The sequence below is a fragment of the Leptinotarsa decemlineata genome, unplaced genomic scaffold (genome assembly GCF_025532065.1).
Source record: "Leptinotarsa decemlineata unplaced genomic scaffold, Ldec_3_MD MMD2_tig00026328_RagTag_RagTag, whole genome shotgun sequence".
Classification (NCBI taxonomy): domain Eukaryota; kingdom Metazoa; phylum Arthropoda; class Insecta; order Coleoptera; family Chrysomelidae; genus Leptinotarsa; species Leptinotarsa decemlineata.
Genome location: NW_027412688.1, coordinates 10,550,869 through 10,570,975, shown reverse-complemented (window position 1 = coordinate 10,570,975; position 20,107 = coordinate 10,550,869). Strand labels below are relative to the sequence as shown.

Here is a 20,107-nt window from a genome sequence, read left to right as displayed (position 1 = left end):
GGACCATCAAATGTGCAGAGACACAAGTGGAGTTTTCAAATTCAATGATTCCACTGATTGGTCTGATGAATTTATCTAGTGCGCAATTCATCAGAATTTTTTTTATTGAATTGAAGAACTCGCCTACAGTATAGAGTAAGTTCTATGGCTGTGGAAGATATAAAAGTTAACATTATCACAGTATACAGTAGTCCCACTTAGCGTCGGTTCCTTTGATGTTAGTGTCCAGGAGTTACAGTTTTTACAATACTGACGTATTTGACACTAATAACATTTCTCCCTACTACAATCTCAAGCAAAGCGTCTAAACACTGCTCAACATAACAACTATTCATATAAACTGCTCAAAAAAATACAGTCGATGAAAACCATGTTGGGCACCTGAGAAAATTGTACAAATGATAAATTTGCATTTATGTAATATTCAAGTAACCCAGATCATTTGGACAATGATGAACTATGTTCCAACACCAGTTTCTATCGATAAATTTGGAAAATGTTCACTGAAAATAGTTTCAGTAGGTTGGGTAAAACCCATGAAATTCGACAACTATGGAAGGATTGCGTGCCTGTCTTGAACTATTCGTTTGCGCAGACCTGAGACTGCAACTCCTGGGTCTGCGTGTAGAAAATTCAAACCAAAAATCACCCGAAGTGAAATTACTGTATATAAGTATACTGTGACATTATTGTCATTTTGGCACTATGTAGGTTTTGTGTATCACATTAATTGTTGATTTTATTTCTTCTCAATAAGTTTTTCTTTGCTAACTTTAATGGTTTTCTTGATGTTTTCTTTTTTTTTAACAAGTTCATCAAGAAAAGTTCATAGATTTTTATTACACAATAACTTTTCGAAGTGAACTTTTCAGTTTGCCCTTTATTACACATAATCAGATTTTCTGTTGTTCTATATAATAATTTATATTTCAGTGTGTCGATGGAAGGTTAAAACACAGAAAACATCAATGAACATTCACTTCACAAAAGATCGTGTTTTTCAAAGCATATTAAAGGTATTTTCTTTTTTTCAGTTTCATTTGCAGTTATATATTTTATATATATATATATATATATATATATATATATATATATATATATATATATATATATATATATATAACATTAAATGAACTACAAAAAAATGGGGTCATTTTATTTCAGCAGGACAAACGGGTAAACAGTTTTTGATTTCAAAATGACGTTTTAGTGTATAAATCAAAAATGATAATAATAAAATAATAAATCCTTTTGTCATTTTAGACCGATATTACCCAGATTCTGAAGAACTGCTACTAGAATAATCTTTCCTCATTAAGATTAATTATCAACGGATTTCTGTCAACTAAATCTTCCATTAGATAGTTTAATCTCTTAACAATTTCATTCCACAACTTGTGTGGAATTGGCCGCGGTGGTAGTGCGCCCGACTCACGATCGGAAGACCGTGGGTTCGATTCCTGCCTCGACCAGATATTTTTCTCGAGAGAATTTATCTGGTTGAAGCTGGGATGATTCTGCAACCGTGTTAGGACTCACACGTTAAAAGGTAAGACCTCGTTAGTCCTTAGCTCGCACAAGTTTCTCAACTTCTGAGAGTTGTCGTTCGTATGGGGGCGACAGCTGATTAACGGAAAAACAGATTTTAAACAGAAACAATTTCATTTCTACTCTACCTTTCACATGCACTTCGCAATTGTTCCATTTTTTAGCGGTAATAGACGAAACGGCTTCACTAAAGAATATTTTTAAGATCACAAAATTTACAAGTAGGATTTTTTTGCCAACATAGTTTTTTCATGTACTCCCAAATAAGCTCTATTGGGTTGAGCTCACAGTGGTGCAGGAGAAGACATAACACTATTCTATTATGTGCTTTAGCAATTTCGACATCAATGTATTTATTAGATTTGGTTTTAAGTTCATTCACCATCCTTAAAAGTTCTGCTTTTACCACGTTATCCTCGAATGGTATACCTTACAACTTTTTTGTGGTTCTAGGAGGCATTTTTAGGCATCGGAACTATGTTCCTTAACCAATTCTCAAAAGATATGCCATCCTTTTTCTCATGATAATCGCCCGTTTTCTTCGACTCGAAGGCCCACAAGGCGTAGGAAACAAAACCGGTTTTCCTTCCTATGTGACATACTATCAACCTTTTTCTGAAAAGGGAGTTATTTTGTTCTAGTTGAAACAGAGGAAGCGTTTATTTTCATATGAATAACATCACATAACAATAACAAGTTATTTTGTTCACAAACATATGCGGTTTCTGGAGAGTATAATAAGGTGACTCTTACCTGAAGGATTCTTCAAGCCAGTTGGAAGGCCATCTGAAAAGGCCTGACTTGAAGAAGTTATTGGTTCATCAAACTAAATTTTGAACTCAGTGTGACCTGCATTTACCCTCGTTTCATCCAGGTAATAGATTTTTCTAGTCTCTCTTCTATAGGCTCTTATTTTCATCAAATATTGTCGTCTCTACAATCCTATTTCTGGTTTCTGGAGAAACAAACTATTTCGCCCTCTTTTTTTTAATTTGATAATTTAATAATTTGTGGAATGTCGACCTATTGAAATTTGGTAGAACAGGATCAATGTTTACAACTTTTAGAACTGAATCTATTGTTAGCATAAAAAAAATTATGTGCTTTCTTTCTAATAGCGTGTAAGTCAAAATCGTCTACTTTATCAATAATTTTCTTTCATGGGGGATATGGTTTTGCAGCAAAAAAATAATGTTTTTTTTATTTTCTTTCATAACTCCATAAAGACTTGAAGGAGACACTCCAGCAATGTTTCCTACTTTTCTCACGATTTCATCAGAGTACATTAAAGGATCTGCTTCAATTTGATTTTGTAAATGTTTATAATTACATTTTTTCATTAATATTATGGTGCAGTTTTTTTGGTCTTTTTTTAGGTGGACTGTAGGGACACAAATTAGCAGTTTTTTCAGCCGAATCAGTACTTGACATTTTAAAAATTTTAAACTTCAAAACACCACAGGCGTTAAAACGTAACTGACCACCCTGATACTGCGATATACATAAAACAATGAATCCCGTCAGCCGATTGCAGGTAAATCTAATTGTCCAGAGTAAGGAGGCTTGTTTATTTTACTTAATAGATGCAAATGTGCGTGGTGATCATGCTTTGATCACGCATCTATCGTTGTTTGGGTTGCTTTGTTTGTTGGATGGATATAGTTTAGATCTCTTCACCTTCAATATGTATACAAAGCAGATTGAGAAAAGACACATATATCCATGAAAAAGTACGCTATTTTCCAAAGTTTTACGGAGTTGTGAACCAAAATCCAGATTGGAAACCTTGAATTGAATGTTCCAACAAATAACCCAGCTCATTAGTATTTCGTATATCATCACTTACCACTACTTCTTCGATATCAGTAACAGATGAAAAATATTTCAAACTGAAAGGGGTATATTTTTAGAAGATTAATTTTTTGGAAACAAACGTTGTGGCTTCCTACTTCTCAATCTTCATACAAAAATGTTGGAATTTAATTGATTGCTTTCTTACTTTCTTTGGAAGATTCCCACATTTTTTTGTATAAAGATGGAGAAGTAGAAAGCCATAACCTTTACTTCCCTTAATTTTTGAATTCATGCCTAATTATATCTTACCATAATTGATAAGAAAAAGTATTCAATGTATAATAACTAAACTAGAAAGAGTGTTTTGTTGATAAGTAAAATATCAATGGCAATAGTATTTTTAAAATGTTTGAACTTAGAATTTATAACATAAATATTTGAGTTTAATGTAATCAACATGTTTTGTTAACATTTTTTGAAAATCAAATCTGGGCTTATCAACAAACGAATTACTTAACAAGTCACATATTCAGCTTCAAGTTACTAAGAAGTTGAGTCGTATTTAAATATTTTGGTTTCTTTATGTAATTGAGACTACTTTGTTTTCAGCGACAAACTTATTTGTTCTACTACCTAAAAAGAGTAATGTGTTCTCAACACTTATGTAATTTGGTACTTGTTTTACTTATATTTTACTTATACATCATTTGTTGCCATACTCTCAATCATTCTTGAGTTTTAGGACTTCCAAAACATGTTCATATACGAAATCATGGCTTTACTTGCAGATGAAAAAATACACAACATAATTTTTCCTGGGAACCAGCTTATCTCTAATAAATGAATGCTTGTTGATTTTCAATGAATCTTTTTAGAATGTGGGAGGTGAATATGCTCAAAAGAATCAAGAACATCTTTTTTTTCCACGAAATGTTATTTCCATATAATGTCTGCGTTAATTTTTTACAAAAGTTGAGAGCAAGCACTAGTTTCAATAGGTTTAGAACCTTTAGATCATTATCAACAGCACAAATTACAAAAGTGTCTGTGCAAGGATAAAGTTTGTCTATAATTAATATAGGGAAATTAAAAAAACAACCCATGTGGTTTACCTGAAAATGGAAGATGGTTGTTTGTCGCACAATTAATAGAAAGCATTCATGGACAAAACCAGACTGCATTGTTTCGACCTGCCATAGGTATCATCAGTGTTTCTACACTGAACTTCAAATGCATTGCTGGACTCAACTGTCCTTCATCAGTACGAGAATTAACAAAATTGTTTTTTCTTGTGAATAATGAATGAAAAACTCAATAACTAGTCGTGAAACTGATTTTAACATTTTATTTTTGTACTGCTAAAGATTTCAATAGTGAGTAACAAGAGAATCTAATTGGAGCGATGGTGTGTATGGGGCCTTCAAGGTACTGAAAAAAAGTTATGATTAGCTGACAAACTTCAAAAAATTCATTGATACATTACCTTCTTAATGGTTTTGTGCCCAACATCTTTTTCAAAGACATGTTTATTAGGGGTGACAGGTTGAACTAAACTTAGTTTGTTTGTTGGTATTGCCATACTAAACATTGATGTATCGTCTGGCACTACATTGTCTATCATAATATAATTAGTCACACTAGACACACAATATAACTCCTGAAACAAACATTACACATTTAGTTACCTTTACATTATATGAAAATGGGAAAAACATAAAAAAGAGAAGGGGTTGATATTCTACAACACTGATTACTACATGTGAGAAATACTTCAGTTTATTGAAAATAATACACTCAACTGATTTCTAAAATAAGACTCTTAATATTTTTTGGTTTTATTTTTAGATCAAAATTCCTTGATTTTTAAAATGTTTTTTTGTTTTAACGGCATCAACTACTTCATTAGTCTCGTATTCTGGGTAGGCAATGTTAATAACTCCCTGAGCCACCTAGGAAGCATCATGACTATTCACAGTCTATCAGCCGTGTAATGTTGTAGAATAATCTCATTTCAAACGTATTTGATATCCACTTAATTATACTTAGACTGGATATTTTTCACTTGTAGTTATAGTTGGCCTGACAGAAAAAACACAGACAAAAACATTTGGTAAGTTTAAGTTTCCCTTTTTTCCGCAATTCAGAGTTCATTCACATTATTTCGAAATGAAATTTTGAAATATTCATCTATCTCAACTACCTGTTGTTGTTCTGGTAAATGCATGCCGGAAAACAACTACTTTCCCCAGCTAATATCACGCTGGATATTGAATGACATCAGACAGAAATTTATGCAAAATACCTCACAGATGTTTCTTGTTCATCTAGCAACAGCACCATGCTGAAATTATTCGAGTAGATCACCTACCGACCGGTTTTGAGGTATTACCTCTCATCAGTGCAGGAAAGATCCGACCCAGACAACAAAGTGCTTGAGGCATGATTAATTTCAATGCGGATCCGCTGCATATATGAAACCTTTGTCTAAGAAAAAGATTGGTAACTAGTGACAGCTCCATCTCGTGAACAAAGTCCCGAGCGGGACTAATACTCTAAATGATCTCTGTTTACTAAACAGAGATCATTTCTCCTTACTACCTACAAGGTAGTTTCTGGTAAATGCCGGCCAGAAAACAACTACTTAATTTCGGCATGGTCCTGCTGCTGGATGAACCAGAAATATCTGCGAGACCTTGATAGTTATAAAATTGAATTGGTGGGATAATTAAATGGCATATTTGCCACGAATATCACAATGTACTAAAAATATTTCAAAGAAAATTGCTAATATATTTTGTTGATCATTGACATTGAGAAATGATAAAAGTCGTCCATGAAAACAAAGACTAATTAATCGAATTTTTCTAGTTGCTTCTATAGAAGGATTAGGTTAGGTCTAAAGTGAGTGGGTCTATTCGATCTTGCACCGCAACCCACAAGGGTTTATTGTGGCTCACACCTATTCACACTCGACCAAATAAACCCAGCTTCTTAACGACGCTGGTTAGTTTGTATGGTGAGTGCTCTTTCAGATCAGATGGTTAGAGTACGGCTCTGCCAAACTCTAAAAACCTGACTCGGTACCCAGCGGGGCAGGTACAAAGTATGTGCTCTGCAGTTTCATCATTTTCCAAACAGAGGCGACACACACTGTCTTTCTGAAAGTCCGAGTCTCTGCATATGATGATTCAAATGACAGTGGGCTGTAAGAAGGCCTGCTAGACATCGTAGTTCATCCCTACTGTAGTCCAATAACTGTTTGGTATCAAGCTTTAAATAAACGCCTGGAGCCAATCCTGGAAGATTCTGCCAGAAGTCCATGAATCTTCTTGCCATCCAGGTGTTCAATGTTCATTTGGCAAAGCCTGAAGCGATGGCAATGAAAGGTTCTGGTCCGATGAAGCTGCTTGCAACACCCTCCTTTGCAAGGGAGTCAGCAGCTTCATTGCCTTCCAGGTCAGTATGGCCAAGGATCCAGACCAGAGACAATCTGTTAAGTCTTCCTATCGAGAAGAGTCTCGTTTTTGACAATTTGCTACCAATTTAGACGTTGCTCGGTAGGAGTTAAGAGCTTCCAACACCGCTTGACTGTCCGAGAATATTTTTATTGACTTGTGTATGAGGTTGAATTTATCTAATCTCTCCGCACACAATTCAATAGCGTACATTTCCGCTTGCCTAGGCAGGTAGATATCTCTGTCCTGGGTCTGTGACTAAAACACCTGCACCAGAACCGGAAGGTGTTTTTGATCCATCTGTGAACCAACAACTATCTGCTCTTAAGGATGCTTTGATTTTAAATTGGTCACACACACACACAGTATATAAAAAATCAGAGAACAAGTTTTTCATTCAAAAAGGTGATAATATCATTTATTTTATAATTCTTATCTGTTTATAGAAAGTCCCAGGCCATATAATAAATTGAACACTTTGAAGCAACCATGAGGTTTTGTTTAGCTAATATTATTCTAAACTGTTTTTCGGGTATTCAATATTCATTCCAACTCCTATTGAGAGGTGGAAATTCTCAAATATTCTCTAAATCTCTACTTACCTTATTTGATGTAATGAAATAAATATGTGATCTCTCATACCACCTCAGTCTTGAGTCATTACTATATTCACTGGGAATGAAACTGCAAGCCACTATTTCATCAACTTTCTTCAGCAAATGTTTACTTGAATAAACAGGAACATTAGATGCAGGTGAAAATATGAAAACTGAAAAAAAATAATGAGGAGTGTTTAGCTGATGAATATTCATTCCACATTTTGATGCAAAAATACTATAATTATTACAATATTCCATAATCAATGAATCAAAAATAAATGCAATACATATTTTTTAAAGTTCTGTCAATAAGAAACAATAAATGAAAAGCATCATTAGGATATGAATTACATCTCAAAAGCGTGTCACTAACCAAGTTGGTGTCATTGGTTAAATTCATATCCTGCTGACGCAAATTTGTTTGCAGTTCTGGTGTGTGGAAGCAGTGTTTGTGTTGGCCAACTAAGTTCTGAAGTGGAGGAAAAGTAATTTCATCACACTAGAATTTGCGAAAGCTTAGAAACTGCATAGTAAATGCAATAGAAATTGAAAATCTCATAATTAGAATTGAACCAACATTTACCTACTGGTTGATTGATTGAGTAAAACAAACCATTCCCACTAATCAACCAGCAACCGTTCACACATTTTTCATCATATAAATACATCAAACAATTGATTATTTCCCCGCTTTCTCCTGATTTATTTCCATATGGCATCATCACCTCAAGAGGCTGTAGAAATCTTTCAGAACTGTGAGTTTGAGATATCAACTCAACAATAAAACATTAAAAAAACTTATTTTGCTACTTTTTATAGAAACTTGAAAGATATTTATTAGCTTCATATCGAGGGACTTGATATAGAGCTAGGGACTTTTGCAAACATAAAAATTACTATCATTTGAAGAAAAATAGCTTATTTTCAAAAGTGATTCGGGTCTTTCCAGAATTTTTTATAATTTTTGTGAAGTCAGTATTTGAAGATTATTTATGCTTGAAGAAGCTATTGTATAGCGAAACACGTGTCGCGGTTTTTGTAAAACCCTTATAGTGAAAATCATACAATAACTTTTTTTTTTATATGGATTTTCATCAAGTATCGGCCAGTTCTTTTCAATGATTATTTATTTATTCATTTACGAGCAAGCCCATTTAAAGTAAGATAAGGTACTGAATTACAAATTGCAACTAAGAATAGCTTAAAACAATGAGCGACAATAAAACATATACCACATATACTACCTTAAACTACACATTAAAGCACAGATATGTTAAACATCTCAAGATCAACATTACTATTGGCTAATCATAAGATTCTTGGAATGCAGCTATTGAATGTGTGGTTCAAACGATAAAATGGTACATAAAATGTTTGTTGCTGTCGAGTTGAGCGTTTTTTTTTTTAGGAGTTCAGCAAAACTGAATTTGCCGTTAATAATATTGAAAAGTAGTGTCAGTATTCTTTGAAAGACATTTTTTGTGGCAACTCAATACATCTTACTGTTTTTTCAAGTATATAACCTTCCACAATCTGAAAAATGGAGTGAAATAAAAATTATCACCAAAGAAACTCATGAAAACATTAGAAATTTCAAAGAATCTGCATATATTATTTCTGAAGGTAACAAGTGTATTTCAAATAGCTTTGCGGAAATGGATCATACCTGGTTGCTATTACTAAGAAGAGAGGTTGGAAACGGAAATATGAACCTCAACTGAATTCTCAAAAAACATCCAGTATATATATTCATATAGAGTATCGCATATGACATCCGGAAATTTCATTCTTTTAACGTATGTCAAAAGAATTAAAGCTATTTACAATTCGAGGCAAAAGATTCAAAGTGAATTTTGAGTTTTGAAAACGTCCAGGGCGTTTTCTGAAACGTTGATCACTAAAGAAAGTTAAGTACAGAAATTTAATTTTTTCAATAGATTTTTTTCAATATTTCACTTCAGCAGATTCTATATCGATTTAGCTTTATTTTTCAGATTGAAGATAATGTTTGGTAATGACTTGGAATTCCACCATAACAAGTAACATGACGAAACAGGTGTTTAACTCATATACATTTTTCTGATAACTACTATAACAGACTCAGGAAAATGGGTTATAGAATAAAAACCAAACATACCGCTTTTGTCTATGCATATGACACCCATATTTTCCGATAAACGGTCAGCAATCAATAGAGATATCTTAATAGGCACTGTCCAAACCATCGAGAGTGTTAGTATATTCCAAACGCTAAGTTGATTTTCACTTGCAGAAACTAAAAGGTGGCACTGGTTACCATTTCCGAACTGGATCTGTTTTATTGTTTCTTTGTGTGAAGGATGGATTAAGGAGCACTTCAATTCACAGGAATCCGGTACCCAACAAGTTAATATAGGACCAAAACCAGTAGCCATTAATGAACCGTCTACAGAAAAAGATAAAGATGAACATAAAAGGTTCCTATAGAATCCTACCCCGTGACACCTCCAGGCGACTCCTTTTTCTGAAAAATAACCGACTTTACAAATATTCTATCAACTTTTATCAAATTTCTTACTATGTACTGTTGAGCAATCAACAAGTTGCCAAACCTTGAATTTTTTGTCATTTCCCACTGTGATACATTGTAAATTATCATCTGAATTAACAGGCTGAAATAGCATTGCATTCACAGTATCTTCATGAGGGTATTCAACAGATGTATTCAATTGAAACCTGCAAAAATTGTAGGAAATGAAATGTAATCAAATAACCATAGTTTAGATCATCACACCATTTTCAGAACAATTAAATAAAATGTCAGTGCTGTAATATACAAAATATAAAACTGAAATTTCAAAATTCAATTATGAATGTTAAGCTACATTCATCATAGTATGTTGATATGATGCACTGTTTGGAACCTTTGGTCGTTATTTTTTGAAAATGATCACTTGGTGATCGAAACACGTGTCGAGATGTTAAAAATAACGATTTGGTGTTGGGAAAAAACTCCAGTAATATTTATAGTATGTTGATCACTATGGCTTCTCCTGTGAAGGTGTTTATTACAACTGTCAATATATTTTGTCAGTGCTAACAAAATATATAACGAACAAATTGCTTGGTAACTTATAATAATAATAATAATAGAATTTATTCATCAATCAAAGGTTATACAAGGCATTATACATACACATACATAACACTTATCAGACTAGTCAAGAAAGAAAAGAAGGTAATCTACAAATAAGTTGTTAATCGGAAGCAAACCAGATAAATTGTACCTACAATAGTCAGTCTTACAATTATGAGATATCACGAATTATAAAAGTCTTCAACATTATAAAATACTTTTTCAAGAAGAAAGTTTTTCAATTTATTTTTTAATAGAATGTCATTCAGATTCACATCTATCAAATCTCTTATTTTATTGAAACACTTGATACCAATATGCTTTGGTGAATTTTCACAGACTGATAACCTTGAATAGGGTTGCCAAAGTTTTTCTTCATTCCTAGTATTATACATATGAGTGTCTTCATTCCTCATTAGTTCTTTTTGGTTACGTTTTATGTACATAATCAGTTCAAGAATATATAAACATGGAAGGGTTAGTATTTGGAGATTCTTGAATAAAGGTTTACATGTTGTGGTTGGATGAGCATGACAAATCGTTCTTATTATCCTTTTTTGTACCTAAAAGTTTTCGAGCATGTTAGTTTCGACTTTGTTGAACAACTTTCTCCATCAATATATCTATTTCTCTATCAATATATCTACTGTTTATTTTGTATAAATCATCCAAAATGGCCTAAAGCTTTTAATTCAAGCAATATAACTGCAGAAACGGTTACTAAACCATTTTATACAGGATGGATTCCTCAATTTGGGGTATCTTCAAGAATAACTATGTACTACTACTACTAATGGAATGATTGAGAGATTTAATTGCACAATAAAAGAAGCACTGAAATGCCATGAATCAGAAAACTGATTGACCTTCTTCCTACTATTTTACAGGGGATCAGGGTTAGAGTAAAGGAACAATTACAAAGTTCAAGTGCTGAACTGGTTTATGAAACAACATTGAGTATCCCTGAAGAACTTATAATAGAAAGTACTATTCCTTCGTCTAGTTATTTACAGTTTCTTCACAATCTTAGAGAAAACATGATGAAAATGATAGCAACGCCTAGAATCAGTTGCTGTAAACAGAAGTTACTCATGCAAAAAGAGTTATAGACTTGATCCCATGTGTTCATTAGAGTTGATGCTGTAGAAAAAGCCCATTCAAAGTGATCAACAGAAACAAAAAATAATTTCAAATATCAGATGTTACTAGATGTTACATGAAAATTAATACGAAATTATGATTTCCCATGTCAAAAAAAACCTCGGGTACCAAATTTCATGCAAATAACTCATTTGCAGTAATATTAATATTTGAACGTACCTATGTTACACCTTGTATATTTTGTGTGAAAACTTAATTATTAAAAAAAAATGAAAGTCTGAATGGTTTTAACCAATAATGTTATTCCATGACAGTAAAATTTTCATAAGGATACAAGGTTAAATTTAGGCAAACTGTGATCAGATCCTGATGATGGTGATTGAAAATATACCTGTCTTTCTTCAAGATTATCATTGAATAATGACAAACTTGGTTTCAATACACTTTTTAAGGAGATCTATTGATGGCTCCTTTGAATTGTGTCGTATACTTTTATCAAAATGTGTTCAATATTAACCAACAACAATATTGAATAAAAATAGTATTCAGCCAGTATTCTCCAAAAATGCTGCTAAAATGACAAAAATGACGTCTAAATATTCATGCAAACCATTTCATAATGAAACACCCAAGAATATACAAAATGATGGCAAATTCATTCATGAATTATTTTCAGTTTTTGACATTATAAAGTCTTGCCTGTGGATGCCAGAAAAAATATTATTTTTTCCTTACTAAAGACAATTCAAGGATATGAAATTAATGATAAGAACTGGTATACTGAAATGAAATAATTGCCAAACAAGAAGTTCACAAAAGGTATACTCATAATCTAAAAGTTTGCTATCTCAGGAGTAGTTAAAATTTGGATAACAGAAACTGTCACTCAACTATACTGTTTTTTATTTATTTTTTTCTGGAATTCACAGTTGCACCAAAGTTTTCACATTCACCTTACAAACAATTAACGTCTAATTAAAGTGCAAGAGAAGCCATATTTCAACTCCTAGAACTATTATACATTGCTGCCAAGCAAGAGAGAATGTTTCGGAACGGTTAATTAAAAAGTAATCAACTTACATTTGCTTCGATTCATCAAACTTCCAAAATTTCAATCTAATTTCTTTATGATATTCCATATCTCTTCTTTCCTCAATGTTGGCTAACCATAATCCAGTTTTACTTATTGCAAATTTGGTTATTTCGGTGTTCACCATCACACACTCTCTTTCATTCGTAATCTTATTTTGGTCCACTATGTCAATCTGCAAATTGTTTTCAATTATTCTGATAGGCTAATCTAAGATTCAGATAATATATACTTCTCAAATCTATATATTCCAGATATCTTTTTATAAAACATGTCAGACTTACGTGCCAAATAAAATATTCTAGGTATTGATTAACGAATCACTCTAACTAGACAGTTATTCCAAATATTCAATAATTAGATAAGCAATTCAAGACCACAAATGATATTATATGCCGATGACACTAATATTCTGATGTCACACAATAACATTGATCAATTAACAAAATTAAGTAACAAGGCATCTAATGAAATAGAAAGGTATAGCCTTAAGAATGGCCTCAGCCTGAATAGAAAAAAAAACTAATTATGTCCGGTTCTTGCCAAAAAACATGAATCCAAATTATGACCTATACTTAACCTTATCTGGTAAATCTATACAATCCATGGAAACCATCAAGTTCTTAGGTGTTACTTTGGATAGTAAGCTAACATGGGAAGCACACATAAATACTGTATGTTCGAAACTAAGCACTACATGCTGTATAATAAAAAATCTGCGAGATACTGTATTAGCAGACATCTTGAGACTATTATATTTTGGGATGATACAGTCTACTCTACAATATGGCGTGATCTTCTGAGGGTCATCTTGTCACTTTGAAAGGGCATTTGTATCTCAAAAAAGGATAATAAGATGCCTTGTATAACCTTTGATTGATGGATAAATTCTATTATTATTATTATAAGTATTCCTTTATAGTAAACACATTTATTTGATGAACAACAATGAAAATTATAAGTGGATAGTATAATATTATACCCATTTTTTATTCCACAGGTTCAATATAGAGAATACTTACAAGTTTCAATATCAACTTTGGAATATTTTATGTGATGAAATTTACTTGAAAAACTATAAAGAATGTTTTTGATAACACTTCACTGGTTATTTTACAAAACTACAATGCGTGTGTATACAACACCCTCTTTGGTGTGATTAATACTAAATCTGATAGTACTTAACATGCATAAAGAAGCTATCGTCTTACAAAAAAATGTTTCAATGAACACTTTCAATACCCATAAAGCATGTTTCCCTAAACAGGTGTTTGAAAATGAACCTATTAGTATTAAATAAGTAGTGAAAATACACACTGTGGTTTTGTGAACTGTTCATTGAAAATCTGACAGTGAAGTATTGTTAAATATTTTTGGAATATTTCTAAAACATTAGTGATTCAATTAGATGAATATTTACCTTTTGCTGTGAACTTTTCAGTTGTGACATACAAAAAAAAATAATCAATAGAGTTTATTCTATGATTTTCACTATAAGGGTTTTATAAAAACCGTGACATACAAAATGGATTTATTTATCCCAAACCATATCCTATAAAAATATTGAAATAGAAATTGCAAGATTTATATAAGTAAGGTATTTTTTTTACCCTCCAAAAAAAAATCAAGATCTGAGGTGAAAAAACTCAAAATTCAACCTGTTAAGAAATGAGGTTTAGATGGTTACTGCTCTAACATTAAAGATGATTCAGGGATCGATGATGAATTGTCTTTTACCCCAAAGTTACCTTCAATGACAAATTATAAAATGAAATTGTGAGGTTTTTCTTACATTGAACATGAGCGACATATCATCTGGAGAATAAAACTGGATTTGTCCTTGATTTCCGTTCATTATGAGAGCTTGCGTCCGGGGATCATAAACAATTCCAGCTTCATAATGTTTTCCTAACACCAAATGTTGAATTAGGGTGATTTGCTTCATTGTCGGATCCAGTATCCTAATGGCATTATCATTGGTTGCCACAGCTACGTATAAATTATCATTAGCAACTGCAACATGTTGTACTTCCGCAGGTAGGCGAGGAAGAAACTTTCTGTCATTCACGTTTTCAAGTTGCCACTTTACTAGAACACATTCACTTCCTCCGCTATAGAAGTAACTTCCAGAAGCTGAAAAACTCACAGTTTGGACAGGTAATGTATGCCAGTGAAATACTGACTGGGTTTTTTCTCTCGTAAAAATATTTTGCCATACCAACACCCGGCCGGTACTGTCACCAGTAAGAACTACTTCTTCAAATTGATGACAGGCTAGACAGGTGAATGTTCGAGTGGCTTGCATAGAATACCTGAAAAATAATTCAATATCATTCACAGCAATCAAATGTGGTTGGATGCAAATACCTTGACAATTCTCTGCCACCAGACAGTTTGATGAAATACAGATCGCTTTCTTGTGCTACAGAAAAATATTTACTACTCAATCCTATACAATATTTTATTTTTGGTTTTATGGCAAACTTGTAATCCCTGAATGATTTCTCTTTTATGTTGACTGAGGCGAATCGAATGAACTGATTTTTTTTGTAAGATATTATTGCCTTATAATCCTCATCAACGGTGGAGATAATGTTGAAGGTTTTCACTTGACTGATTGGAAGTTTCTGAAAATAAATTGACAAAAATGGTATTACTTCATTTTCAATAGTCAACAACTTAGTTTTAACTTTCAGTTTTAGCAAAAAACACAATATACTGTGAATATTTATTTCAAAATTGTTAATAGTAGTTCATAAGATTATGCTTATGTGAGTAAAGATATGGTACATACAAAGTTAAGTATATACTTATATTTTATGCATGTACCGATCTTCCTCACCTGATGTCATCATTTTATTCAGTTGGAATTATCCAAGCAACTGATAAATAAAAAAAGAGTGGTATACAAAATAAATAAATAGTAATTTCAAAATCAGTGGATAATCTGAACCATTATTACCGTTTAATAGCTGAATCCCTAACTAATGCATTTTTGTTACATATGACTCCATGATTAATTAAAAAATATTTCATATCAAGGTGAACTAATTTTGTTCCACTCAAATATTGCTGAGTTGCAGATGATAATGACTATTAAAAAATGAAACAAAATCTGGAATTGACGAAGTATCAATAAATAGTTTTGAAAATCTCTATTTTTTCAAGGACAAAACATAAACACTACAGGAAAATCCTTTAGGTGCTCTCAGAGCGGTGTCTGTGCAAAAGTAGCGATTCACATTGGATTTGAATCCCTGGAGATTAAATCCATTTGAAAAAACGTTTTCAGGAAATTTATTCCACATAAACGCAGTTCTCCAGACGAAATAGTTCTTAAACTGTGAAGTTTGAGGTGTACTAAGTTGAACCTCAAAACGATGAGCAGCTACAGTCCGTCGCATATTTCTGATATGTACCGCTCTTGGTGGAACCAAATGTGCCAAGTCACTTGAACACTTCCCTTGAAAGTATCTATAGAAAAGAGACAAATCTCCAAACTTTCTTCGATGTTCCAGACTATCAAGGTTGCATGTGATGTTCGTGTCTCCAATCAGGCAGATGGCTCTTTTCTGGATGGAATCCAACAACTTCAGGGTATGTTTGGAGCGGAGCTCCATACATGAGAACAATACCTCATAAAAGGTCTGATCTGAGCTTTATAAAGCATCAAAAGTTGCTGAGGTGTGTACAGTTTTCTGGTTCGGAACAGTGCTCTAAGCTTTTGAGAAACAGCCTTTGCAATTCCTGCAACATGATTGTGCAGAGGTTCCAGTTTTTCTTTTATTCATGAATCAATTGAAATTTTGAGAAATTGTTTGAAAAATAATATGGTAAATTTTAGTGTTAGACTATGTAAATAATTGTTTTATATTTACAATTTCTTTTTTATCTACTTTGTATTACCATACATTTGACTCTCTTTACACAAATCTTGCTTTGTCAATAAAAGTAAGTCTTCATTACTATTAGGCAAAAATTCTATTTGTAGTCAATTTTTTACTCCCTTGTTATATCATATCAAAAATTGCTTGCATAAACTTACCTTTTCAGATATTTTAAAGTGTGTCATAGTTTTCCATGACAATACTGTACCATTTCTACAACAAGCTGTTAGGCAATGATGGGATTCATAAAAATGACAATTAAATCCTACTATATCATCAATAAATCCTTTGTATTCAAAAGAAAGTTTGCCGGTTCTTGTGTTATATTCGAGTATGGCATTTTTGGAACATACAAATACACTCCTAAAAAATAAATCAATGAATTCATTACCTGAACTGAAGTTTAATTACTTACTCTCCATCTCTGGAAAAAACTGGAGGCAGTTTCACTAACGAACCGCCACCTTTGAAATTAACAGCAACTTCCATCACAAATAATGATACAAAATGGAAATATGGGTTTCTTCGCTACAGTTATTTGATCTTTTTTCAATAATTCGCATTCAGACAGGCTTTCTGAAATAGGGCTAGGTTACAGCATTTAAGAATAATTTGAAGTAAGGTATATTAAGAACATTCTTGTTATAATTGACGTTGTTTATTTGGGAGTAACATTAATATTCCCAAAATTATACATTAAAACAAGACACATGCAGGAATGCAATGCTATAAACACTTCTTTTCTGTTATTATTGAAGGCAGAATTTATGAAATGAGACTTCTCAAAATATTTAAAACTCATTCAAAATATTACATAAAGTCTTCAATATTCGCACAGGGCTCTGTTCAATATTCATAATGTACTCTAATTTTGCATTGTTTCTTTGGAAGTCCTGAGATCTGCCAGACTAGACTGCCAATGATATATTGCACTCTGATTATATTTGCAAAATTAGTATGTCCTAAATGTATGATAATGTTGGAATATTATTGCAATAATCATACCATTTATCGTCTCCTTTTGACACTTCAATACTAATATTTGGATTTAGTATTCGCCTTATTACCTTTTATGAAGATCTACTTAAGATTGATCACATGCCCCTAAAATATTATTAGGTTAACTGTTGTTCTTGACAATTTATATAAACTTACAAATGGTACGGTACATATGAACTATTCTTCTTCTACTTGAGGAAATCAATTGAACTATTCTTCTTCTTATACCGAAATCATTTATCATTGTGCTGTAAGGTGTCTTTCCAATGATGGTTTCCTTCACAGACGTTATCTTTTCAGCTTCCTAAACTCCAATTTGTGTGGTGAAGGACGCCAAACTAGTTGCAATTGTTATTTCAATCTTATAAAACATTCATGTCCTACAGCAAATGAAATTTAGAAATGAATATATAAACATCAAACAAATTGAAAGAAGGTAAACAGCAATTCATTTCAAAATGTGATCATAGACATCGAAAGAACAGGTGTGCCACAATAATTTGAAATTTTTCATTGTATTACCAATATTTAACCTTCTCCGATACTGATACTAACAAACAATTATCGGAATTAAAACTAACAGCGGGAAAAAATAAGGTTTGCAAAATAGATATTAATAATAAGGAGGAAGATACCGTAAGCATGTTAGGGAAGGAGGGAGGAGACGAGTCTTCCCCTAAAAAATCACATATAGATAATGATGAAGACACGGCAAGTGGCGATAATGTTGATAGTGAAGTCCGGATTATTCTAGGATTGAATCCGGAAGTCTCTGGATTACTCTCACAGACACGTAACTTTGGAAATAGTTTTGTAAACATAAAAGAGAACAATGCTAGTGAAGTGGATACTGAGATACCATTATATAGTGATAGGGATAAACGGCAACTTATAGTAATTGTTGAATCTACATCAGAAGAGAGGAATTTGAGATATCTTTCTCATTCGGAGATAGCTAAATTAGATGTGTGTGATATTAAATTATGAAATATTAGAAAAAAATTATTGGAATAAATAAAATAGGAATAGAGTTCAATAATTGAAAAGAGTCAACAATATTGTAATCAATGGAAGACTAAGAGGCAAGGCATACAATACATATGTACCATATATAGCCATGTAACGCGAAGCAATAGTTGAAAGTATACCGATATTATTCACAGAAAAAGAATTGAAAAAATAATAGATAGTCCTTTTAAGGTTGTCAAAGTCAAGAGAGAATGAATAGAAGAACCATTATAAATGGAAACACAATTCATGTACTGGATATTAAGATAGATATTAAGCATACCAAATTTTAAACAAATAATCTATACAAAAGTTTGCACACAATGTAAACACAATATACAAAATAACAGGAATATGTAATTTAGGGTTCAACCGGACTATCCTTGGAAACCATGGTATATAAAATTACCAAAAACGGATAGAAGACATAGTATTAGTATTATTAGGATGAGAGCAGGACACTGTAGCTGTAAATATCATTTATTCAAAATTGGAAGAAGTAATAGACCAAATTGTGAAACAATTGATCCTTTTTTTTTGGTGCCTTATCAACACTATTTCTGGACAAGATCTAACAGTAAGTAAAAAAAAATAAACCAGACAAATAAAGAAGAAGAAGAAGCAAATATATGTTACAGATACTGCGTATCTTTTGTAACCAAGGACGAAGCTTTTAAACAACACTCAACGGAGCTACGGTATAAAGGCTAGTTCATGTTTGAACGAACATCGCATAAAAAGTGCGATTTAAAATGGCGTCGTGTTTATCGTAAAAAAGTTGAACTTTTTTGCGATTTCCGCAAAATGTTATACGTCAACATACAAAGTAGTTATATTGCTTTGACTCTCGTTTTTTAAGCCCAAACATCGAAATTGAATCCGAAATGGACGAATGTGTCAGTTTGTTCAAATTATATCAACTTTACCGTAAAAAGCTTCATTGAGAAAACATCGTCTTTATAGTGGGAAATATTTTCAAAAATAGAAAAAAATGTGGAAAATATCACAATTTTGTGGTTAAAATAAATGAGAATTAGTAATCCAGAGAAATATTTCAACTATTTCAGGCTCACTCTCTCATTATTCAATAAATTATTGAATTTGGTTGGCCCCTCCTTAAAGAAAACTCATTTTGCAAAAGAAACCCTCGCCCCTGCAGGCAGTATCGTTAAGATAAGTGGTTTGAGGACACGCCCCTATTAAACAAAACTTGAGAAAATTGTTAGTCCTATATTCTGATATGATGGGGTCTGGTCTTAAAAGTCGTAATTGGTATGAGTCGTATGTAATCATTCAGGTTAATGTAATAAAATTTAAAATTCAACAATGAAATCCCTAGATATTGCCCGCTTCAACATGAACACGGTATTTTGACAATTGAGGCAAATTTGCGGAACCGCAAAAATATTATCGCAATCGTTTTAATATGAACTTGCCTTAACAGGAGGAGAATTGGCCAAATGCGCCGAGTACGAAGCAATGGCCATAGAAACTAGAGAGAAAGAGAGAAC

General features: G+C 32.5%; 1 protein-coding gene and 2 long non-coding RNA genes across 6 annotated transcripts; 2 read left to right on the top strand and 1 right to left on the bottom strand.

Annotated features, from left to right (window-relative positions):
• The first annotated feature begins 88 nt into the window (after window positions 1-88).
• LOC141485534 (uncharacterized) lies at window positions 89-4,672 on the top strand. Of its 3 annotated transcripts, none has more exons than XR_012467273.1 (3): window positions 89-707; window positions 934-1,016; window positions 2,925-4,672. It is a non-coding gene; the product is annotated as an uncharacterized lncRNA (long non-coding RNA). The 3 variants fall into 3 exon arrangements; XR_012467274.1 differs by having other exon boundaries at window positions 692-779; XR_012467272.1 differs by lacking the exon at window positions 89-707 and having other exon boundaries at window positions 786-1,016.
• l(2)05287 (WD repeat-containing protein l(2)05287) lies at window positions 4,673-17,753 on the bottom strand. Of its 2 annotated transcripts, none has more exons than XM_074182370.1 (11): window positions 17,595-17,753; window positions 17,005-17,165; window positions 16,748-16,952; window positions 15,070-15,329; window positions 14,495-15,014; window positions 12,693-12,877; window positions 9,954-10,111; window positions 9,534-9,899; window positions 7,400-7,566; window positions 4,826-4,999; window positions 4,673-4,770 (listed from the first exon to the last, which is right to left on the bottom strand). In XM_074182370.1, the coding sequence occupies exons 2-11, from the start codon at window positions 17,076-17,078 to the stop codon at window positions 4,687-4,689; spliced, it is 2,193 nt and encodes a 730-aa protein (XP_074038471.1). In that variant the 5' UTR covers window positions 17,079-17,165; window positions 17,595-17,753; the 3' UTR covers window positions 4,673-4,686. The 2 variants fall into 2 exon arrangements, with proteins under 2 accessions (XP_074038471.1, XP_074038472.1); XM_074182371.1 differs by having other exon boundaries at window positions 17,657-17,753.
• LOC141485533 (uncharacterized) lies at window positions 7,574-9,817 on the top strand. Its single transcript, XR_012467271.1, has 2 exons — window positions 7,574-9,452; window positions 9,669-9,817. It is a non-coding gene; the product is annotated as an uncharacterized lncRNA (long non-coding RNA).
• Window positions 17,754-20,107: the final 2,354 nt, after the last annotated feature.